The sequence below is a fragment of the Colossoma macropomum genome, unplaced genomic scaffold (assembly GCF_904425465.1).
Source record: "Colossoma macropomum unplaced genomic scaffold, Colossoma_macropomum, whole genome shotgun sequence".
NCBI classification, from domain to species: Eukaryota; Metazoa; Chordata; class Actinopteri; order Characiformes; family Serrasalmidae; genus Colossoma; species Colossoma macropomum.
In genome coordinates, this window is record NW_023494807.1 from 18,901,553 (window position 1) to 18,927,372 (window position 25,820).

A 25,820-nucleotide genomic window follows, 5' to 3' on the forward strand; every position below is an offset into this window, starting at 1 on the left:
GAGAGAGGGAGAGAGAGAAAGAGAGAGAGAGAAACAGAGAAGCATAGAATAGCAAATCTTGTAGCTGTAAAAGCATTCTCCATGTGTTGAAATAATTTCTGCATTCCAGCAAGTAAAATAACTCAACTACTAATTACTGTCATTTGTAGCTACTTTGCACCAGCAAATAAACCAAATATATATATATGCCTGCCTGCAATATACCTTTTAGTTGAACACTGCCCTGGCATATTTATCTGGTATGCAGAGTTTAATTCCGGCATATTCCTAACATTCCTCATCTAGTTAATGAAGACCTCAAGGACATCTGAATATTAGTTTGTAAATATCTGCTCACCCAATATATCTTCTGAAGTCAATGTTATTAACACAGTTTGTACCCCCTTTTGTTGCACTCTTTGCTGGTCTATCATATTGCTGTGAGGATTTGATTGCAGCCACAAGAGCATTAGAGAGGAACTGATGTTAGCTGATTATTTCTACATTCCATTCCAACTCTTCCCAAAGGTACTGGATGGTGCTCCATCACTTGCTTCTGCATTTTATATCTTTCTAGCTGACGCTTGGCATTGGGCATGGTGACCATAGGCTCATGTGCAGCTGCTCCAGAGCTCATGCACGGCTGCTTTTTAACATAAAGTGTATTAGATTAGGGCATGGAACTAAACTCTACTCCACAATCTCTACAGTATCTCCCCCGTCCTATAGAAAGGTGAATCATATACTCCATCAATACCAGCAAGATAAACCAAAAATAATCAGTGGGGGCTCCCGAGTGGCGCAACGGTCTAAGCATGGGTTCGATCACTGGTGATGCTAAAGCCATCCATGGCCGGGACTCAAAGAGAGCACAATTAGCTTTGCGCTCTCTGGGTATTTAGGGTGGCGCCCCCTTCTCCCACCATCACTCAGTGTGATGCTAGTTTGCGCAGGTGTCTGTCGGCTGACGTAATAGATCTGGCAGTTGGCGCTTTCCTTCGAGCGTGTTTGGCTGTCCAATGGCGTTGCGTTAGTGGCAGTTCGAAAGGATGTGGCGGCTGGCTTCACAGGTCTCGGAGGAAGCCTGTGCTAGCCTTCACCCTCCTAGTGCTGGTGGTGTCGTGGGAGTCCTGACTAGTGGGTGAAATTGGATTTGAGAAAATTGGGGAAAAAAAAAAGATCAGTGAATGCCATTTCAGGTCTCTCACTGGACATTGAGGCATTTAAGTTTGATTATTTAATTAACTGCATCTTCACTTTTCTATTTCTGCAAGCAGGCAAAGCTAGTGATTTTCTTTAGATATGCTCTGGTCAGCACGGCGTCATTTTTTCTACTGGTGCCCTTTGTTTAGAAAATAGATGCGTTGCATATAGCGGAAAATGTAAAGCAATGATCCATCGTAACAACTGGTCGTGAGTGGCTTAAAGCTTTTGCATGAAAGCGAAAAATACAATATGATAAAACACGTTCAATAAATTAATGTGTTCACTAAATAATTTCTTTTTATAATAATTGCAATAACTAATATTAATAAAATTATAAAGTAATAATGCTATGCTAAGTATTATATGATAATATTAAAAACTTTATTTCTAGCACTCTCCCATCCTAAAATAACATAAAAACCATTGAAGCAGATTCAGCAGGACAGATACAAACAGATCCAACAAACACGTTCTTTGGCCCAGTTCTTTAACAGTAGCTATTCCATAATCAGCACAACATATTTCACAACATGACATTAAAACAGAATTCAGTTGATGTGTTTGGTCATTTGTGTGTATACACAGTATTTTACGATGGCTCTGAAAACCAGATTTTAACGTGTCTGATTTACAGTTGGCAGCAACTGAGTTGTTTGTTCTTATATGTTACAAATACAACTAACCACAGTCAATTGTATTTGCTTAATAACCAGGTGAAATTGCCTATTTACACTACTTACCCCTTAAAATCTCAGGCTTATTACATACTAAGACTTATTATCCAGTAACTACACGGACTATAATGCAAAGTGGCTGAGTTATTCTTAGGTTATGGAAGTGTGCAGTAAAACTTTGAAACCACCAGTGGGTTCCTGCCATTTAAGGAGTTCAAGAAGGTGATATAAATAGTTTACATCCATAGAACTGCATTGCAAGAACTGGCAAAGAACTTTGTGCCTACGCTTTAAGTCAGGAAAATACTGTTTTGTGGCAATAGTGCAAGCGCAAATTCGGACCAAAATGGGTTCAAACAGCTATGTGCTGATGGATTTCTAATCCTCATTTCGAACCCTTGTTTCATCACTCCACCCACGTCGGCACTGGCGCTATAATTTCTTGTCAGTAAAATAACAGCTGGCTGCAAATTGCCCAACCAGCGATATGAAAGCATTATACCATTCGACTGTGCTTATGCCTGTACAAAAATAGGGCCTATTAAGCCTAAGCAATCTCAGAAAGACTTACCTATTGGGTATCTGACACTGTATTACATACTATTGTCTATAAAAATTGACAAAAGTACAGCTTCAAAATGGCTGCTTCTACCACTTTTAGCTATACAACTTCTTCTTGTCCACTTTTTAAATAACGGTTAGCCATGTAGCTTCAGTGAAAAAAAAAAACAAAAACAAATCTACACATCAAACATCACTGATCAACTACATTTGGGCAAAACGAGGGGAAAAAATGGGTAAATTACATTTTTTTTTTACCAACTATCACATTAAGAAGCAGGCACGTTTGTAAGCTCATTAGCTGTTCATCTCTAAACATGTTAGTATTAGAACTCACAAGAAAAGAGGGGAAGGGATTAGGTAAGAGGAGGAGAGAAGAAAAGAGCAAAGGAGGAAGATGAAAAGTAAGAGTGAGAGAAAGACAAGGTAAATGCTTGAAGAGGGAAAGAGATGAGCAGAGGAGCAGACGAGTGTGTGTTTGTGTGGGATCTCTGCTTAGGCTCATCGTGGAGCAGGCGTGTGCCCATGCATTCCAAACGAGCTCCACTGAGCCGCCTTACATCAGCCAAAGCATGCAATCAGAACCCAGCCCTCCGACAAGCAAGCACCCACTCCAGCCTCGCGGTGGAGTTAGACAGGGCAGTAAACAATCACGTTCCTCCTCCTCTCCATAAGGCTTCTTTTAGGCTCTGTCATTTTGTGTGTGTGTATGTGTGTGTGTGTGTGTGTGTGTGTGTGTGTGTGTGTGTGTGTGTGTTTGTGTCTGTTCTCTCGTCTCCAGGGTGCTCTGAGAGGCTTCGGGTGTTCCTTTGGCCTGTGCTGATGTTCTTACACAGCAGATGTTCTACTTGCTGCTTGCTTGTTGAGCATGTCTGAGTAAGTCTAGAGCAGTTCAGAAGAGGTAGCTCAAAATCTGATCCACTTTCTATTAGGGCCCGACTGGTATATCGCTTGGCCAAATAAAATCTACTGACTTTGAGGTTCCATGGATTTAGCAGCATTACCAGAAATCTCACCAACAAAGAACTGATAATGTTAGTACTTCATCAGTACTGGGCTTTGGTTGACCATAATGTGAAACAGAAACCACTACGGCAACTACTCAATACTTTGACTTTACAGTATTCTATTGAATTTTATCTTGATTATTCTAATATTCTATATGGATAAAAAAGATATGTGATATGAAAAATGTTTTTTTTTATCTTAGTTTATCGTTATTATTTTTGCTTATTACCCATTTAACTATTTATTAATGAAACTTGAAATCTTAAAGGCTAATAAAAAACATCAATGATAAACAATTGTTGTTATTGCAAGTTGTATAAAATACTATTCCAGGGTATCCTGCTCAGTTTGGTAACCCTGACCAGGGTCATGAGACTGTTTCAACTTTTCAATGATGAGTAGGTCAGGAGAGCAGTGGAAACAGCATCTTCTCAGCCACATTATTTTAAAAACTAAAACCAGCTTTCTGGTCAACTTGTCAGTGAGTGAGAGGGTGATCATGTTGTAGATTTGTTAAGTTTTTTAAGCCCTTCAAAAAATGCTTTATACTCGAGCATTTGCTAAACTCACCCAGTGCAGTTGTACAAAGTTGCTGTTCGCTCCAGTTGGACAGCTCACTGTTGTTTATTCTCCGATAAAAGAATAGCTAGCAATCCAGAGCAGCCGCATTTTGACTGCACTAGGCGATTAAAACAGACATTATGACCTCAAATTAGATAGAAACAATTAGGACAGAGTCTCAATAGCATACCTGCTGGGAAATCACAGTGGCTTTGAGAAGAAAGGACCATTTTACTTATATGAAAAAAGCCAATAATAAAATGCTGTTTGCGAAACGTGCAGACAGATTATTTATCTCTCTTAAGATGCGCAGCCACTGTGAAGTACTGCTTTCATGCTAATGTTCAGCTTCATAAAAAGACTTCGTTTGCTGTTGGACTGATAAAAATTGATCCCCTGAAGTGTGTACCTTCATAAAACAGGTAAAATAACCAATTATTCAAAATGTGTTCCTGGTTTTGAATATTTTATTTATCAGTTTTATAGAATATTTGTTGCAGCCCTAGAATCCATGTGTACAATCAAGACGGCAGCTGTCCTTGTTCTGAGTCTGTTAAGTAGATCAGACTTGTACTTTTCAGTCAACGTGAATCAGAAATTGAATATCAAAGGTCGGAGGACAATTTAAAAGCAGGTAAAAGTCACTACTCTTTGATCTAAGATTACAAAAAGACAAGAATTTTATCTTTTAATTTGTGTTGTATTGTGAGTTATGCTTAATATCAAAGACATTAATAAGTGAACAAGTTGAATTTTCTAGGTTAAAGGTAGGTTTTAATGTTACATTTTAAGGTTACATATCAATGTTAAGTTTTATTGCGTAAGTTTAAATGTTAGGGTTATTTATAACAGCTTGTTTTATATTTATATGTGTGTTTCTGTTGTTTATTAGAGTTAAGATATTTGACAATTAAAAACTCATATTTAACAAATGACAATAATAAAGCACTGTTTAACACTGTTTAACTGAAACAGCTGCAACAGAGTCTGTTTAACATTAGAAAAAATTCTATCAGCTGGTTATTGGAACATTCAGCTCCTTAAACTTGGTATCACTATCAGTGACAAACTTTTCCCATCAGTTGGGCTGCTCTTTCTGTTTAGCACATCACTGATAAAAAATGCTGTACTGTTCATAGCTAACTGTTAAACAAGTCAAACATTTTATTTCAAATTATCAGTCAGAACCAAATGCAATTACAATCACTCATGTCTTTAAAGACTTCATGGCTGCCTTTCACAAATATACATCAGATTAGACACTCGACAAAAAGCAAAGCTTGTAGGTTACGTAATTTAGCAACTTGCAATGAATCCACATCCTCAAAACAGCAACAACAAAAAACTTTCTGACATGAAAGAAGGCTAAGTTGTCATAATTTACTTTAATTTAAAACCAGAGTGTTACTTAGTCTTTTAATAAATGAAGCTTGCATGCTGCCAAACAGCCAGACAGACAAATGCAATCAACACGCTGCTATGGATGCATATTCTATAATGCGAGAGCACTGCTTTTGATTGATCTGCCAGCATGCTCAACCTGATGCTTTGATCTATGATCATGAAAGCTCCTCCAGGGTACGTTAAACTTTTAGCCCATCAGACTCCCAAGAGCGGCTGTGTTGGGCAAACAGCAGGACCCAGGGCTTCCGGAGCCTTCTGCTCAAGTGGTAATTGCCGTCGCTGACAGTGGAGGGGCTTCTGTGATTCAGAAGCTAGTCATGAGGAGGCCAGACGGGTGCAGCCTGGCACTGGTGACTAATCACACTGGTGGGGTGGGGGGTTTGTGTGTCTGTGCACAAGAGTGTGTATGAGGGTATCTGAGTCTTGCTTCTTCAAGACAGTACACACCATTACACACAAAAGACACAGTAAGTAAATGGTTTGTGTGTGCTGTTTATAATTCATAGCAATATGGTCAACATGCTCCCGAAAACTGACGTCTGCATATGTGTACGTGTGTGTGGGTGTACTTCTGTGGCTTATGACTCAACATGGTGCAGATTAAGCAAAATCACAAAGAAACACCCCTCATTCTTAGGAATTAAGAGATGTTACTGTCCAATTAATCAATTAAAATACTCCTTTGCAAATTTGATTAATAGAGTATAACAACTAAGGATGTAACTAGGTAACTGTTACTCCAACAATTAAAGAACTATTCAATCAGTGTTATCACTTTTTTTAGATAGGCTACTAAAAAATGAAGCATACTGCTAAAAATAGCATGTCTGGGAACATTTTTTGAGAGGATGATAGCACAACTACAATGAAACCAAACATACAGAAATGAAATAAGAGACAATAATGTTGTGTATGTCCTCCAAGTGAAAGTGTGATGCACGGCAGTGTGAGGAAACCACGTTGTGGTGGCCGGCGACAGCTTTCAAGAGCCACTGAGGTACACTGGGCCAAATCCAGCCCTAGCCATGGCATGTATGTTTATTTTAACTTGGGCTAGTAATGAGTGGTAAATATAACTTTAGAACTTCAGAATACAGAATATTAGAATAAGTAGTCTATCGTTATACATTCTACATTTTGTCAAAGTTCTAGTTTTTGGTTAATAATATAATCACAAACATATAGTTGTCAGCCCCTTGGTTTAAACAAACTCATGTACTTACTTTCTTGTTTTCTTACATAAAGTTTGTTTAATATGTTTTCTGCTGTTTATATCACACACAAGTTCATGGCTGGACCCAAATTTCAGTACTCTTTCCCACAGTTCATACAAGGAACACTCCTTGTATACATCAGGTATTTTACAGTGGCTTGGAATGTGTCTCAGCCAATCAGATTTCAGAACTGGATCTTTTTCTATAGTTAATACTTTGATGTGTCATGCTAAGCTTGGGACAGGTTAAGATTTCCACTTTCCACTAGATTTTTCTTGTTTATGTCTGTAAAACTGATATTCTGTTGTCAGCACTAAAAGAAATATTCATTTGAGTAGTTGAGCTAACATAAGAATGTTTGTTGTATCAAAGAGTCCAAAAAGCTTAATGATTTAATGTTTATTTTGCCTACCATGATATGGTATGTCCAATTCTGCCTTTGAAAGAAAAAATAGATAAATGCAATCTATACAATACAATCTAATCTACTAACAAGATGTTACTATCAAAAATTCATGAAGTTGACTCAATTGAGGATGATAAGTTAGCAGATGTTTTAACTCATTGGACACTGTTCATCAAACTTCTCTTCTTCTTTGTAAGAAAGAAACCTCAATATAAGTCAAGAAACTAATAATTTATTGTTGCTTTTTTTGCTCAGTCAGCTTGATAAACATAGTCATTCAAATGTTTGATAAGTTAGATTTTTGGACTGCTGGGTTATTTCTAAATGCTAGATTGAAGCTGTTGGTGGGTAATACGCAGCTGCTGATGTTAGTGACTGTGTTGCAAAACACCGCAGCAAAAGGTTAATTTTTGAACCACTTCAAACAGATTTTTCTAGTTGTGATATGGGACAGACAGGATTGGCTTGCTATAAATTCTAAGTAATAATGTTTGTTTCCACTGTTGTACTATAGCATCACTGGCAGTTGTAGCTCATTATATTAAAAACTTAATAGCTGAATATTAGGGGTGGGAATCACTAGGCACCCCATGATTCGATTACGATTCAGAGGGCTGCGATGCGATTATAAAACGATTATTGATGCATCTTGATGCATCTTTTTTTTCTATACAGGATTTCTTTTTTCTCACTGTGTGAGGACTTGGAACTTTTAAAGCAAAGTATTTGTAATGATCCATAATGAATTTACTTCCAATATCTTTAATTAATAAAAACAAATGGAAGTGATGTGGCAAGTGAACTGGAAGGCTCTCATTCACTGCTCTTGTTTGGAGCACAGGACACTAGCTGCCACTCATCTGTGATAAAATGCGCTGTTACAGTGACATAAGATCCAGTGGCAATGGATGTCCACGCAGCACGTTACAGCTGTCCTACCCGTTTTCTTTAGTGATTTTATAACTTTGGTTTTGGTCTCGTTGTAGAGAGTGGGGGTCGCTGTGTCAGTAAAATATCTTAGAGACGGGACGTGTGCAACAAAGAGTGAAAGTCTTGGTTCTCAACGACTGAGAACTGGCGTGCAGACTGCAGGTCACATAGCAACGCAGTCTCACCTAGCTAGTAGCTAACAAAAAGGCAAAGAGAAAGATTTAAGATTACATTTGGAGATGAATGGACTTATTCGCATTTATTAGCACCACAGTTGGTTTCCTGGTACGTTAAATCTGCAACGAGAGACTGTCAAACACTAAAAAGTTGCGAAGATGAAGTCAGCTCCTCTCTCGAATTTTCCCGTTCCACCTTAAATGGTGCCACATTTACATTAGGCGCCTCAGTCAGAATTTAAGGTGGAACGGGAAAATTTGAACAAGAAGCTGGCGAATAAGAAGCTGACTTCAGCCTCGTAAAACAGTCAAACATTGAGAGACATTTTACAAGAAACTATTCAACTTTTGAGGAAAAGCGTCCGGCGAGAAGGGAGGAAAGCGTCTATAGCTAAAGCTTAAAGCAGAGCAAAGTAAGTCTGCGTTTTCATTTATATTGTTTAGCCTATACTACAACATTAGCACATACTGAGACATATTGGACATAAAATGTTGCGGCTCCCAAGGTAGTTTGATTTTTGTTGAAAGGACAAAACGGCTCTTCTTAACATTTGGGTTGACGTAACCTGACCTAACCCAGTTTTTTAATGCAGAGGGTGCTGGTCAGATTTCTCGATCATCTAGTTGTGTTATTGTTATGTGCCACCACAGACTGTCCGGGCGCTGCACTTCCGCACTTCCAAGTTCCGCCTTTTTGCGTTACGTCAACATTACTTTATAAATTAAAATTTAGAAAACTGATTTTTGACATTTGTGAATCGATTCAGAATCATTCACATCTGCATCGCGATGCATCTAAGAATTGATTTTTTCCCCTAATGAATTCCACCCCTAATGAATATATAAGGCCATTTTTAAGTAAACATTAACATTATGTGTGTAATAATTTTATTGTTGTTGGCTAACGTTAGCCTACCAATTAAGTTAAATAGCTAACCTAGCTAGATTGGTTAGACTAGACTTTCTATTACCACTTTTCCTTTAATGTAATGTACATAACTTGTGATAAGGTGTTGTTTTTATGTTCCAAATGTTTGCTGTGTGTTTTTTCGTGTATCTGAGTGTTGTTTCTTTAACCTTTCTTTACAGGTTGGAATAAGCATGCCAAATTGTCTGCACAAGCTGAGGGGGAACTTACATATTATTAAAATGTTTAACTATTTATTGTTATTAATTAATTTATTAATTTATTATTGAGCAGAACTTCTCAATTATACTTAATGATTGCTATTAGACTAATAAGTAGTTGATTTTATTAGGATTAAACTCAACAAAAAAAAGCTGCAAATAACCCAATGCTAAAGTTAAAGTAACCATACATTAGAGAAACTCTTATGGCTTGGCCAATTAGGTTATTCATGTAACCCAGTGATGATGGGTAAGTTTAACCCAGAATGTGGTCTGTTATATAATGACCCAGCACCCAATTGGGCTGCTTTTAAGCAAGAGTTTTTTAAGTGCAGTGTGCACAACAGGACCGCACGCACAACAACTTTTCATTAAATCGTAGTAAAATATCTCCTCTTCCTCTTTTAAACACAATATTTGTCTTAAATATGTACTTTAAAGTATGTACAGTTTTCCTGTTTGTTTCAATGCGCTATAACTGAGAGACAATCACATAAATTCAGTTATTACTGGCAATAATTGTGCCTTCTAATGGTTTAACTGGCTGAACCTTGCAGATAACAAAGTGGTCTTCTCTTTCTCTCTCTCTGTCTTGTTATATTACTCGCAAAAAGAGAGAGAGAGAGAGAGAGAGAGATGTGTGGAGCCCTAAAGGAGAGATTAGGGCCTTGACTGCCACTGAGGGCACTGGCAGAGTGTGCCAGAGTCAGAAACTACTAATTACCTACAAATTCAAGAGGCACCCAGGGAAGAAGGCGACCCCACTTGTCTGATGAGAGAGAGGACCCTGAGGGTCCGGCGCAATCGCATTCTCATGCAAATGATCGCTCCCAGGCAATGGCTGTGGTTGAAGATGTTATATGGGGCTAGATCCTAAGTGTCAATTTGTAGGTCAGCTGGGCACTGGATGGCATTTTAGCTGGACACGCACACAGATGAATTCCACCGAAGGAAGAAAAGGCACTTCACTTTGGCAGATCATTTCACCTAAGCTGCAATCACGCTCAGCAGACACAAACAGTAAACTTATAGACACATACAAACACCCCCACAAAGTAACAGGCAATCAAACAAAGAATGCTTCTTCAAAATTAGTGTAGGCCTCTTATTCAATTCTACAGCTACTGCTAAAGTGACTTCACCTGTCACTGAGAGAGAAAAAAGGGGGGGTAGAGGAGGGATGCAATCTATCAGTGATTCAGCGTGCACGTGATTAAGCATCAGATTTAAGAGGAAAACAATATCCATTCGTTTAGAGCTCTACCTTTGTTACGACATGGAAAAAACACATTCTCGATTAGTTTAATTCCATAGGTGCAGTTGAGTCTGAGCCAGCCATCCCTGCTCATCTCAAATCAAATGAAAAGCGATCAATGTGACATTAAAGAGAAAGAGAGATACAGACAGAGAGAGAGTTGGAACGACGCTGAGAGTGTGTAGAAGAGAGTGAGAGAGTAATATCCAAAAAAAAATGCATTCTAATGACTTTCAGTGCTGCCATTGGTAGAGAAACATTGTTTGATGAAAAATAAGTTTATAATTTTTTATATAAAATTTTATTCCCCAGCACTTCCGTCCCTTGTCCCATCAGCAGAGTGAAGCAACTGATATTTTTTGTGAGAGTGCAATACCAGTCATCTCACTTTAGGGCCATTGGTGCCTCCGTATCTGCAGTCAGAACTATACTGATATTTTTGTGAGAGCTGCCATACTAGAGCCAGTCATCTCACTTTAGGGCCATTGATGCCTCTGTATCTGTAGTCAGAACTGTATTATTACTGGCTGAGAAACAGTGACAGCTGTGGTTATTGTTCTGCTTGTTTTTTTAGTTATTTCTCATCTGCAGCAGGTATGAGCTTAACAATGCAGCTGCATTTTTACAGAAGTGAAAATACAACAATATGATGTTAATTACACTCTGAAGGATCCTTTTATGGTCACTGTGCCTGCCAAGAGCATTAATTCATTACAGCAAAGACCTAAGAAGCAAAAGAAAGTTTTTTTGGCCAAGGCATCGGACACTAGTCGAGTATAGCCGACTAGACGACAACTGTTGTATTTGGTAAGAAAATATAGGCATTGCAAACTCATTTGGATTTGTATGCCCATATGAAAAACACAAACTCTTAACATCTCTTCACATATATCCGCTCATATGTGGGCTTTGTTGGTGTATACCAGGTAGTTCTAAAGCCTGACTATTGCTGCTGAGTAAGTACCACAGTGTTTATTTTGCCCTTATGCCATCAGGCAGGGGCTTTGTGAAAGCATCACCACCTCTTCAAATCACCCAGGACTTAAACAGGAAAGAAAAAAAAACACTTTGTCATGTTTAGTAAAAGCTAAAACATGTTCATATGTATGAGTGTACTGGTCAAAATCCATACATTTATGGGTATGTCTGCGTGAACAGTTTGTGTGTGTGTGTAGGGTGACCATATAACATATCTAAGGGTGGGCAAATTGGCAAAAATATAATATCATGAGACTTGAAAACATATCAACATTTTGGGCAACTCTTTCTGTGAATACAACTTCTATAAGAAACTATGAATATCATGTCTATAAGAAACTATGAACACCTTTGTAACACATTAGAATGCGTTTATATGGTGTAAATAAAGTTTCCTTTAGTCTAAAATACGTCTCACTTTACTAAGAGCTCACAAATCCAAGTACTTTATAATTACTATACATAAATTTATATACATTTGTATATATATGTTATGTTACAATGCATTAAAATGACTATAAGCTATTATTCCACTCTAGATAAGAATAATTCATGAGTTGTTAAAAGAAATTATGGTGTGACTCAGCGTGTGTTTATGAGTAGGCAGGTTTGTTAGTCATGATGTGCTACGCAAGCTGGGACTGAGTGTCTTTGGCACTGACATTATAAAGTGTTATTAACACTTACAACTTACAATGCATTATAGCATGTTATGATGTGTTTTATATGTGTATTATTATGTACATTCTCATACACATTTTTGTTTTAATGAGTTTGATAAGTTGGAACACAAAAAAGCCTCAGAGGTGCCACATTTAAAAAATGCTGTCAAGAAAGACTTAATACAATGATGTTTTACGTTGTATGCTACAGTAAATCCAGTTCAACAGGACAAATTATGCTCTCTTTGTAATGAAACAATGCAGTTGGTCACTGTTCTTTAAGTGCTGACCACATTCATGATATCCTTAGAAAAATGCATTGCTATAAAATTTCAATAAAATATTTATACAACAAAATATCATGACATTGCTTTCTGTCTTAATGTTTAGAACAGTGCGTAAGGTTCACTTTGGTGTACTTATAGGAGAAAAAATACAAAACAGTGCAATCAAAATAAGGGTCAGGTTTGTAAACTATTCTTTTAGTATAGTGTAGTACTCAGGAAACATGGGTCTTTGAACTTTATTAATGGCAACTTAAATATTATCAATTTCTGTGATACGGTGATGTACCTGAAAATATTGACACTGAATTTTATCAGTACCGCTCAGCACTATGTGTGTATTTCTTTGTGGGTCTAAGGCTCACCCGGAGGCATCCACTGGTTTACTGAAGGCTTTTCTTTGGTGTTGGCCTGCTCCCAGTCAAGGTCGTCATCTCGTCCCTGGCTATAGCCGCACGCGGCGAACGGCTTCTCGAAGTTGCAATCGCCTGTGACAAAAGGAAAGGGAATTTAGATTGCTGTAGCGTTTTCCATTAACTCGTCCCGCAAATGAATGAACACATAAATTATGTTCTCTCCCCCCTTTTTTTCCCCTCCCGCCCTCCGCCTCGTTCCTTCCTCTAATCCTGGCGTTCATAATGCAATATGCCAAACAATGAGAGTGGCTTTAAGTGAGATGGAGAGAGGGATGGGTGCGCCAGATGCGCCGCAACATATATTACCATCATTAGGCGCGCGGCAGGCCAATTCCACAATGACAGAAATGAAGTGTCCAAACTCCATCATCGTTAAGCGTTGTGCTCCTGCCGCACCATCGGGCATAAATTTGATTCATTTTCATGCCGGCATGTGACCAAACTTCCCTCGCCGATCATCTCACGTTTAGCTCTCATCTATCCTAATCCTTCCCGCGGGATGCATGCGTGCGCACACATGAATGCGCGCACAAACAGACACAGCTGCAGCCACTCGATGGGCCGGCGGTGTTTAGCCACACACGCAACATGATGCATTTAACTGTGTGCAGGTCCACTGTTAGCGTAGCATTATTTTAATGACACCAGAGGGAAGCAAAGAACATGGTGGACAAGGGTATTAGCTGGACGACTGAAAACTTCAGGCAAAGCCAATATGGCCTGAGCATTCAGAAGCAAAGTGATAAGAGTAAGGATCAGTTCCACAGGGACAACTGTGTAGTGGAAACTGTGACATAAATGGATTGCAAGACATGAAAGGCAGAAAGTGATCTCATGTTGACACTGTCAGAAGTTGGATATGATCCCAGGGCTTGTATTAGAGCCCTACAAAAATATTGGTTGGCCTATATTCAGGTTTATCAAGTTTCTAACAAGAAAACAAACATCAAAAAACATGCCGGTTTCTATCACAGCTATACAAGCTGGACTATGAAAAATCCATCCAAATCGATAAACCTAAACTTTAGCATGTGGACAAAATAATAAAACACAAAAATGCCTTTTCTATGAATAGAAAAAATTAGAAAAGTAAGTTAATTGCCACACACAGTGTCACTGGTGTGAAGTACTACTCTTATGATGCAAACCTACATCAGTGCAAATAGCTTGTGGCAAACCTTCTACCTGCTAAATGTGAGTGAGTAAGTGTAAGTGATGGTTCATTTTTTAGAAATTCACCGATTTCTTTTCAGTGATGGTGACAGGAACAAGGGTTGCAATATATACGTAAATACAGCCATTTTGTTCACTCTCCAAAATGACCACTGAACCTATACATGTCTTCTGAAGTTTTAAACATTATGTTGTAATGGCAAAATAGTCATACATCTGGAAAAAAACAGCTTTTCTCGTGGACTGTTTTGCCTTAAATTGCCCTGAATGTACCACTCTACCATGAAAGCGTTTTTAAATTGCAAAAGTTTTAAGCTCGCAAAATCTTTTCATAAAACTATCGCAAAACAATGTTTCATGACCACGTCATGTAATAACTTTTTGTGAGGTAGCTTTCAGAGGCATTAAATGCTTGGTAATCTGGTTCCTATCACCAGAGGTGTAAACAAATCTGACTGCAAGTTTCTCTCGAATGGAGCATTTCACATCGAACTCTGAATGACTTTGTTTACATCCCAACCATTTCATTATGCTGAAATTTTGAAAACTGTGTGGAATTCTCCTTTAAAATTAGTGTCACAAAATTTTCATATAGGTCAGCCCCAAGTTCATACATGTACATAACGAACTTTACCACACTAAACAGACTCCATACATTTTTATCCACGTATTTGCACCTTCAACATTGTACGTCTTTATGAACCTTGATATTTGTCTTTTTGTTTATTTATCTGTGTGTTCTATGTTTTTGTATGTTAAATGCTATTCGTGCCAATCATCTAAAACAATAAAAACTCTGCATGTGGGCCTATGTATATTATTACTACATAATGCATTAGTGAATAAAACGTTTTCTAATTTCAGTTACAAAACAAGTAAGGATTCTCTCCCTGCATAGGCATGTTACTTATTTACCACATAGAGATTAAGACCAGTTTTAATGGGGGAATTAGAACTCCCATGCAAAGATGATGATAATTTGGTCTTAAATCCACCCAGCCTACAGTACATGGCTGATTTCTTTGCCACAAACAAAGGCTTGTCCAGGTTTATAAAATCATTTCACTGTAATTGAGATTCTCTGCTGAAAATGCTTTTTTTAGGCAGAGCTTAGCTTAAACTGTGTAGTTGAAGAAAAGGCCTCAGTGCAAGACACAAACAGAACCATTTGATGGCTTGTTGCAGAACTAGCATGATGGGCCATTACGGAAGTGCATCTTAAACCATAAACATGCAGAAGAGAGCAGGTGCAGGGATATGATTATTGCCACAATTTTAACCATGTCACTTAAGAATCCAGGGGAAGGCTTTTTTCCCCTCGCAGCTACACGCTAAGTGCATTCTGAATGACCTTAAGATGGGCCTGAAAAATTGCATGCACTCCACAGTAAATGGAAAATAAAGGTGAAATGCATCAATATTTTAAGAAGCCACACACAAGCTCATAATAAATCTACGCAGAAGCAGCAACATGAGCGCATGCACCTCTCAGTCTTAGCCTTGCTCAAGCACAGTACACACACACACACAGACACATTCATTCGCCCACGTTCACACACAAACACATGCACAGTAACACCTCCACCCCCTCTGTTCACTCACACACATGTACATACACACACACACACATACACACCACAGACCACATGCATCAACTCAAAAAGTCAAAAAATGTGGAGCTTTTGCCCTCTCAGGGGTTTGTATTAAGTGTGTATCAGCATGCCAGGACTGATCCATCATCACCTCTGAAGCATAGCAGCTGCTGTAGTATACGTATGTTGCTCTCTGTGTGTTTGTGTGTGTGTGTGTGCGTGCGGGTGTGTGTGTGTGTGCGGGTGAACTGTGCTCTTTGTTTTTCTGCCTTCATCTGAGAGATGACATTTACAGCAAACAGCCAAATGAGTCTGCAAATGAGCCCCAGTCTGCTCTCTTGCTGTCACACACACACACACAGACACACACACACAACACAGAGCATCATTAACACTTGGCCTGTCTCTCCAACTAATGGCATTCTTCTGCTTTCGTGTAAGCATGTGAGTGTGAATTCAATGGGTGAAGGTATTTGTGTGTGTGTGTGTGTGTGTGTGTGTGTGTGTGTGTACACATACGCTCAAAAATCGTTACCTGGAAATAATTTACACCTTTGTCTAGGATTCGGTTTTCACACCCTTACTGTACGTGTTTTGGCTGGGTTTTAAAGGCAGACTGTTCGTTGATTGCTGATTGATACCTCCCATTGTCTGCTTCCATATTCATGCGCTTACTGTTCTCTGCTGATGTATTCTGGCCCCTTGTCTGCTTTGAAAGAGTAGATAGAGAAGGTGAAGATTTAGGAGGAGTTGGTGAAAAGAGAGAGAGATAATGCAGGTGAATGGCCCCTTTTTTTATCACCGTGCTGCCAGGAGACATTGGAGGTAGCAATAGAAGCTCCTCTATCTGGCAGAGACATGCAGAAAGGTTACAGTTATGTTCTCTGGAATGTGGCACAAAACCCTTTCATACCAGCAAAGAGAACGCTTATGACAGTCTAAACTGCTGCACTTGCAATAATGCATTTTGTTAGTCATTACCGCCACTGATTCTAACTTCCAAACAAACTGGATATCAATTAGTTGTGAATTCGAATTGGAAGATTTTCACTCTTAAAATCTTATGAGCAACTTGCTGATTTAATTAGACAATTTCAGCAGATCTGTGCAGGGATTTTATGGTGTACATACTGCGAGCCAGCTCGGTACATGGAAGCTGCATTTATTTTTTGGCCATTCCTACATTGGCTGAACTTAATTACAGATGGCATTTTACGACATTTGCTATATCTGATTTTTTAAACAAATAGCATTCAACTATGCCAATGAGAAACTATTTTAAATTATAACATGTCATTCATGCAAAGCATCACTCTTTTAACAACAGTCATCTCTCTGAATTCCTGACACAACCTGTACTAACATAAAGCATGGTATATTCCAGTAAGTTCATGATGTTTTAATTTGCATTGGCACTAAACTAATGGGCATTTAACACTGTGTTTAATATATGCCAGTTTTGGTATTTAAAGATTTAAGATGTAACATACTCTCTTCTTTGAGAAGATTTACATGTCATAGTTCTGTAAATATTTTAAATTGAAAATGATTTCTAAATACTAGTGGAGAAGCATGTTAGCTCAACAGGTTGTTAGCAGTTTTTTGAGCATGTTAAACAAAACTATGTTAATTCCTTTGTTTTCGGGGTGTTTACTTCAAATACATGTGATTTCTTTCAATTGTAGATTCTCTGCTGTTCTACGGTGTACGCTAAGTAAAACTGACCCCTAGTAAGAGATCCTAGGACCCATATTTGAGCTATATTAATAAGGCATGTTATCTACGAAAATGTATTGCTCCTCTGAAGACTTGTCTGAAGTGCATGCACGTTTGTCCATCAGTCAAACTGCTGGTAAAAAAAAATCAGAATCAGAATTGGTCATAAAAGTTCATGATTGGTACACCCCTACTCGCGACCAGTGCACATTCTATGGTGTTTTTTTGGAATAATTGTTGTAAAATTAACAATGTAACAGTGTAATATATAACTGTATAATTTACAACGTAATTCACACAACTGTAGCAAGAATGCTGGTGTATAGTGTTTCCAGTACAGTGCATTACCCTCAACTGTGTACACTGTCCAATACTACTGTAAAACAGGTGCCTTTATGGAGAACTATCATCAGATTTTGTAGTTAAGATCATGAACAAGGAAGGAATCTGATCTCTGCTATGTGAATACCAGTGCTGGGTAGCATCTCTCAAATCAACACCAAGTCTCTTGCACACAAATGTTTAGTAACTAACTGAGCATCTGGCTGAAGAGATAATTGTCAGTTTCGGGCCAGCTGTACATATTCTCCACCACAGAGCTGCTAGCCAATCAAACTGAAACCTTCCCAAATTCTTTGTTAATATTTACTTGGCACTCTTCTATTGACAGTATGAACAGAACCAGTAACATTTCTCACAAGCAATACACAATGATATTTAACACAGATACTAATACCAGCCAGTCTTTCTCAGCATCTGATCAGCTTAAAAAGTCCTGCATGTCTTGGCAGCATGGCCTGTACTGCCCACCAATTGACCTATCTATGTACCTTCTACTTATGTGTTTACTGAATGTTGGTAAATATGCCACTCAAAGTAGTGAAGTTTAGATTTTCTATTTTTTGAAATTTCAGGTAAAAGGTCTACTCAAGCTAGACTATTTTGTAGCTAGTCAAAACCAGGCAGGCTAAACGACAAAAATTTTACCACCAAATATGATATACTTACGTTTAAAAAAAATATTAGAGGAAAATTTTACTACTCAGATGTTGCTTATTAATGGCCCAGGAGACAAAAATTCCTTTGAAGGCATCGCATTACAAGGAGACATGAGACACACGAGAGATAAAAGACAGATGATAGTTTAGTTAGATAAACATAAGCATTATTATTATCTTGGCAAATCTAAACACAATGTGTCACTTTATTGAGATCTACACTAAAATTTAAGAGAGGTTACACATGTGAGATTACTTTTGCTCAGGAGAACTAACTGACCAGTAGGAGACTTAAGTACTCTTTTGCCTTTCCATCGGATCTCACGGTTGTCTAGGAGAAACTACAGAGATATTGAAGATATCTCCCATGAGACTGTAACTTCATGATAGTACTGATCTCAACAGTGGTATCCGTCAGTCCTTCTCTAATGAACAGAGCTAGTCAGCAGCGCTATATTAACAGATCACACTTTGCATCCTAACGAGGGCCCAGCTCAAGTTAGCCGGGTCACTGGGCCGGTTCTGTGGCCCCAGCTGTCTTGCCAGATGCTCCAGCAGCTTCACGAGGGACAGCCAAACCCAGTATGCAAGCAGCAGTGCAAGGCATTACCAATTAGTTCATACCACAATCAAACCACCACTCAAAAACATGTTGACCTGGCACTTTTCACTTCTGGTGATGATGAAGGGGGCATGGCGTGACCTAATATTTGTGTGGTGCCCCAAAAGCATTTGAGCCATCTGCATTTGTATTATTAAGTGAGAGAACAGCAGGTAGTGTTGACAATGCTTCAAGGTTTGCTGCTATTGCCTAGCTGGGCCCCAGAGGGGGAATAGCTCTTCCCTCGAACTCGACTCATGTCAGTCTTTTCGCGAGGAACCTCCCTGTTTAGCGTTATTCCGTAAGTGCGCTGTTTGCCAGCCTTGCATTTCAGGCTGAATGATGTGGCTCTGGGGAGCAGGAGCAGGTTATCATACTGCTTAACATGCAGTGTCATACATCAAAAAGACAAATGTCGAGCAAACGGGGGCCCTGGCAGCCTCCAACACAGCAGCTCCGCCGAGAAGAGCCTGGGCTGTCATTGAAAGCTCTCTGCTGAATACTTCACACACCGCTAATCTTTTATATTTTTTCAAAGGCCGATTCTGCCCTACATGAGGCGCTCAGAGCCAGCGTGAGGCCCTTAGCGTGCGTGTTTGTGTGTGTGTGCGCGAGCGTGTGTGAGGCCCGCAGCATGTGTTCGCAAACACTGACTTAATGTCGGCCCATTGATCATCCGTGTTTGCGTTACGCAAATGTATGTTTGTTCCCAAAAATGCGCATAAATCTCTTAGTCCAGGGTCTGGAGTCATGGGGACCGAATTTATTTCCATCAATGCTCCCGCTCAGTCATACCGTTCCCAACCCCACTGCCCCACCCAGACCTCCAGCACATACACATGCACGCCCAGTAAGCAGAGTTGCACCCAAACAAAAAGAGGACCTTTCTTTCTGTTTCATATTCAGACAGGTAGACAGAGCCAAGGCACTGCGTCAATGAGGGCATGCAAATAAGAATTTCTGACAAAGTGTCACTACCACACAAGTGGTAATTATGGCTTAGTACTGTGGAGAGGATCTTGAGCCACAGCTGTGTGGTGGACGCAGCCTTTACAGAACAGACAGCATGCAGCTGGACGGATAGACTAATTTATGTCTGGTGCTGACTGTCCTACTGATTGACCTACCTGAATATGTAGTTTAGTAATTAAAATTGTCGGTATCTTATTCTAAGCTTCTCAAAGTAGTTTTGATTTGTGTAGTGATAGTATCAGATGAGTGCCTTAAAAAGTGGATGCAGATTTGTTAAAAAGTACAACAATGCAAAGTTCTGTGAGGCTGCAGTTGAATTAGCTAAGATTAGTCACAGAAGTATTAGTATTCGGCTCATGAAACAGGTGTTTGTTCTGTGTTATTTTGCTTTCGCTTGTACTGGCCTTATTTGCTGGAGCAGTTATTGATTGATTGATTGTGCTCCATCCAAGGCCTCCTGAAAAGGTCCTTGGGGCTAATTCCCTCACTCCCAGCCCCTGATACAATTATTTTGCAGTAAATAGTGAATCTCGTCTTTTGCACAGGTGTCTCAAACTCAATCTCGGGAGAGCAGCGCGTGTGCGTATGTGTGAGAATGGAGGTCATTTTTCAGAGGAAGTCGCTTCCTTTGTCCTTGAAATGAAATGCCAATGCATTATTTCACCATTTACCACCAGGGAGTCAAACAGGCCCGACTCCCGCAAATCAAAACAAAAGGGCCTGCGAAGAATCACGCATTCAAATGAATCACTCTGCTCTCCTTTTCTGTATGCCAGCTGTCTGCAATCCCTGAATGCATCTTGCTCTATTGAAATCCATTAAAATGTATAACACTACCTGACACACTGGTAACAAGTCTGAAATCTGCACCCTTGGTGAGATTCCATCACTAATGGCTACTTAGCTTCAGGTTGCTAAAAACTCTCGACATTCAGCTAAATAGCATCTTGAAAAGCAAAAAGAACACAGATCCCTCCTTTCTCCACTATCACTGATGTGACATAAAAAAAATCACTTCCTGATACCAAGGGGGTCTGAATGCCTCAGAGCATCGTGTTTAAGAGAGTGAGGTAATCAGCTAGAACAACACTTCCCTGAGAGCACTTCTCCCTATTTTAAGTGGCATCAGGTAGGCACTGAAGCTAACTGCTAACGACAGGTCCAGTAATTGACAAGGCCTGTGTGTGTCAGAGGAGGAACTGCTTTAAAGAGATTTCATTCTCTGAGAGAGAGAGAGAGAGAGAGAGGGACTCTTGTGCCCAGCACATTCGTCCCCGTCAACTCCCCACTTACAGACTCCATAAATGGCTTACAGGAAGGTGGTGGCTGAAGCTATATGTTATTAAACAGGTTTCCTCCAGTGTAAGAACACACAATGGTCTTTAGAGCCTCACAATCTGAGCATTTCAAAGAAATCTATCCATCTTTTTAGCACAGCGAGCCAGGGGCAAGAATCAATACGGCCGCCCCTCAATAGAGGAGCCAATTTCTCCTAAAGATTTTCCAGTCAGACTTAAAAGGCCTTTTGTTATTGCACCTGGAACAAAAGTAAACTTTCAACATTACGAGATGCAGGGAAAAGTTCTCAGAGGTACACAATGATGGGAGACCATACTCACACACACACACATGAGAGCTGAGAATAAACAGGGAGCCTTTATGGAATTGCATTTTTTAATGCTGAAATCTGATAGCACCATGATCACACTTTTTAAAAGACCAAGAGTTCTTGAGCTATATATAATACATTCTCTATTTTATGCCTTGTAGAAGTCACAGCACTGTAGCTTCATTCAGTGTGTGTGTGTGTGTGTGTGTGTGTAACATTTCATTCTCAGTCAATAAAGCCATAAAATAACCTAGGAGAAAAAAAAAATCTGATGTGCAATGACCTGAATGAAGGTCAGAGCAGTCCAATTATAGAGAATTAATGTCCATATTATCACTGTAATTAAAACACCAACACTATATATCACTATGCATGTGTATACACCTAACACCAAATGCGTCTCTCATTCTTTTTTCATCCTATGCCTATTTCTCTTCTCCCTCTCCTCCTTCCTCCAGCAGATATTTGCACCGTTCTCTCCTCTTCCCCCCTCAGCCAATTCAGCAATTACCAGGCTCCATCCTGATCCCACTCCTGTAGGAAATCACAGGTCATTCCTCCACTCACCGCCTCCTCCTCTTTAACGAAGGCCGTGCCTCCCCAAAGGCACCCGCCACCAGCCAATCTCGGGTAATTTAAAGCCTGACGCCTGCTGGATCTCTCTGCGGCCACCGTGGGTTAGCCGCCTGCGCAGGGGCCTTCAGGGACCACCGGCTCTTTTCACTCGCCTCCTTATTTCACTTATCTATTGGCAGCTCCTGCCAAGCCGCTGTCTCTCTCTCTCTCTCTCTCTCCCTCTTTCTCTCTCTCTCTCTCGCTTGTGCTGAAGTGTATGTATACGTGCTGATGTACGGCCGGTTTGGGGACTTTGAACTTGAAGGGGGGAGAGGATTTAAACGATCAATCTCAATATCATTATCAATCACGCTGCGGCGCTCAGAGCCATCGATTGGCCCTGTGAAACAGAGAAGTCGGCAGAGAGATTTGGACGGATAATCTGGCCCACTGGCTGAGCCAGTCGTTTCTCTTTTCAGCTGATAAGTGCCAGAGCACACAGGCAAAGAAAGAGAGAAAGGAGAAGAGTGAGAGAGAGTGAGAGTAAGAGAGAGAGAGAGAGAGAGAGTGTGAGTGAGAGAGAGAGAGAGAGAGAGAGAGAGAGAGAAGCAAAAAAACAAGCAAAAGATGTGAGAAGAGAGAAGAGAGGGAAAAGGAAGTAGAGAGAAAGAGAGTGTGAGGGAAAGAGACATAAAAAAGTGAAAGAGAACAGCAAAGAGTTAGAATAGGAAAGAAAGAGAGAATGAGAGAGCAAGAAGCTGAGGGAGAGAGAGAGACTGTAGGAGAAAGAATAGAAGAGGGTAAGAGAAAAGAGGAGAAAAAGAGGGATAATGAGGGGGAGACAAAGAGAAGGTGAGGGGGAACAGAGAAAGAGAGAGAAAGAGAGTAAGAAAGAACAAGAAAGAACAGGAAAGAAAGAAGGAGTGAAGGAGAGAGGGCAAGTGAGAGAAATAGAGAGAGAGGATAAGAAAGAAGAGAGACAGCAAAAAAGAAGTGTTCTAAGTCGTGATGTTTATCTACATCATTTAACAGCTGTCAATATATAATGAGCCTTTTGGAATCTAATAAGTACCAATCGGAAAACGGAAAGAAAATTGATGTCTGAGTGTAGCCATGGCTCAGTTAAGCATGATGGAGACTGGTTAAGCATGATTGATACTAGTTAAGCATGATGGAGATCTAATGGTGACTATTTGAGGTCTGATGGGGAGCTATTTGAGATCAATTCCTTGGGTCCTTTTGGCCATAATTTGATGCTCTTGGTCTCCCTGTCTCCGGTGCAGGGGCTGGAATGCTGATGCAGAGCGGTGTGTGTGACTGCCCTGTCTGTGCTCATGTGAATGCATGAGAGCCAGCCTGCACCCCGCCAACTGCCTCTAGTGGCTCTGCTTCAATTTGGACAATAAAAAACAAGCAGGAAGAGCAATCGAACACCCCCCCTCAACCTTAACACACACACATCACATTCCTCTCAGCCTCTTGTCCCTCCTTCCTCACAGCAGTAACACACAGACAATGGATCCTTCCAGAACCCTTGCCTGGGGAGAACAATAGAGCATTCCAGAATCCTCATCTCGGAATCGTGTGGCTTGCCATGACAGATGCAACATGATAACTATATTTATCTTGTTTTTTCCCCCTGCTCTGGCAGGCGATGCGTTTTTACGGCTGAAGTGGTTTTTCTTTTCCGTTTGTGTGGTTTCGCAGCCCCTTGTAGTGCATCTGGGTCTGCATTGATTGTCTAGAAGGGGAATGCTCGATATGGTCCCGCTTCACAAGCAGCCCGATTTCTGCTTTCACTGTTCGATGTGGGATCCCAGACCACCTTGCATGGCTGCTACAGACGAAAAACAAACCCCCTAGCTCACAATATCAATTAACCAAGCCCCAAACACTAACCCTGGGCTTCCAGAGTTAACAAACCGCTCCAAGTCCAAGGGTGCCTAGGCCTTCAGGACCATCTCTTTAATCTGCCACAAAACCCCCAAGAGACCCACTAAAACCCCCAAAAAGACAACAAAGACAAAGATGAGGAAGAAAAGATTCATGCATCCCGGCAACAGTGATATTTTTTTCGTAGCTTCCTTTACCCTCTGTCTTTCACCCTGCCTGTGCTCTCCGAGTCTAATTTGTCAAATGCGCAAAGTTAGAATGCCAGAAATTAGTCTGATGAGATTTCATCTCCGGGGGGGAAACTGATTATGTTTGATCATGAAGATAAACAAGAACATTAACATGCTTTGTTGTCTTTAAGATCTAGAACAAATGCCTGTTTTTTCCCTTTTCTTTCCTCATGTCTCTCTTCATCATTTTCTCTCAGAGTGAACAGGAGAAGGAGAAGCATTCCACTTCGGAGAATTAGAAAATTAGGAGGCAGAAAATGAAAAGGTGGTGCAATTCATCATGAGTGAGTGAACTGGAAATCTTGTGATCTCTCCAATGCAGAGGCTTTCCCAAAGCAATGGCTAAAGACATCCATGGGAATTGTGAGTTACTCAACGTGTCAACTGTTTTCATGGGTGATAAGCATTCTGTATTGAGACACGCAGTACTACCAGCATGATTGCAGGACTGGAAACAAATTCTAACATTCTCACGCAGAGAAAGCATACTATATATAATGTATAGTACTCAGGTTTTAAAGGGATGAGTGATCAGACATGTAATAGCAACAGTTTTTTCTGCCTGCTGGGTCATTTTGCTGGGTTTTGCTGGATAGTTCTTTGGATAGTTTAGCCACTGGGTTAGCGCCTAGTAATGGGACCCCTTAAAATGCCTAGCCTATTACATACTAAGAATTTTTATTCAGTAACTACAGGGATTCCAATGCAAATTGGTTAACGATTCTTAGGTTATAGAAGTATGTAAGAAAACTGGCCTTTTAAGGGTAAATCATTCACACCTGTGATTACAATCAATCACAGTTAAATCACAATCGCAGGTACATCATTAAAATCTAGCTGATTTCAAATGACATGAAAGTATGTTTCATAGTTTTGATCCCCACTACTCCTCTGTCTCTTTCAACAACTGTCTGTTGCACAGTGACAGCAGGAACCACATCTGAGGCTAATCTGAGGAGCTCACTTGTTCAATACATTTCAGAGTCCTTTTTTGGCTGGTTGGCTGGTTAAGCTGTAGATGAATGTCCTCCAAAACCAGGCATCTTGTTCTTTGGTGACAACTCACACTGTATGTTTGAATAGACAATTATATGCGTAGTGTATAGACACGGATACTACAGACAACGTTGTTGCATCCCAAGTAACAATCCAGCCAATGGTAATTTTTCTGCTCACAGAGCATTAGAAAGCTGACAAGAACAGAGACAGTTAAACAAAGACTAAATTGAAAGCAGACAGAAATCTGTAAAATTATATATATATATATATATATATATATATATATATATATATGTATAGCTGATGTAACTTAGTGTAGCTTACTATGTTATATTTATCAGAATTTACAAAAGAATGTCAAAAAAAACTTTTCGACTTGTGTTGTACTTAAGTACTTAATTGTGAAATAAATTTATTGTAGTTGGTCAAAGTTAGCCAACCAGCCAAGTTACACAGCTAACCTGTCAGCTAACTGAGCTGATTTGGTGATCAGACTTTCTATCACAAATTCTACTTTTCACACTTAATATTCAGCATGCTGAAAACATTTGAGAACAAAATCAAATTAACAGATTTAAGAATTACATAGGTAATATGTTGAGCACCATATATGATACTTTTAGCAATAATTTATAAATAA

At 39.7% G+C, this 25,820-nt stretch overlaps 1 protein-coding gene across 1 annotated transcript in view; it reads right to left on the reverse strand.

The window, feature by feature from the left end:
- LOC118796980 (receptor-type tyrosine-protein phosphatase mu-like) overlaps positions 1–25,820 on the reverse strand; it is a 269,176-nt gene that overhangs the window by 206,896 nt on the left and 36,460 nt on the right. Inside the window, exon 2 of the mRNA XM_036556162.1 lies at positions 12,792–12,914. Within this exon, the coding sequence (XP_036412055.1) occupies positions 12,792–12,914 (123 nt within the window). The remainder of the gene's footprint in view (positions 1–12,791; positions 12,915–25,820) is intronic.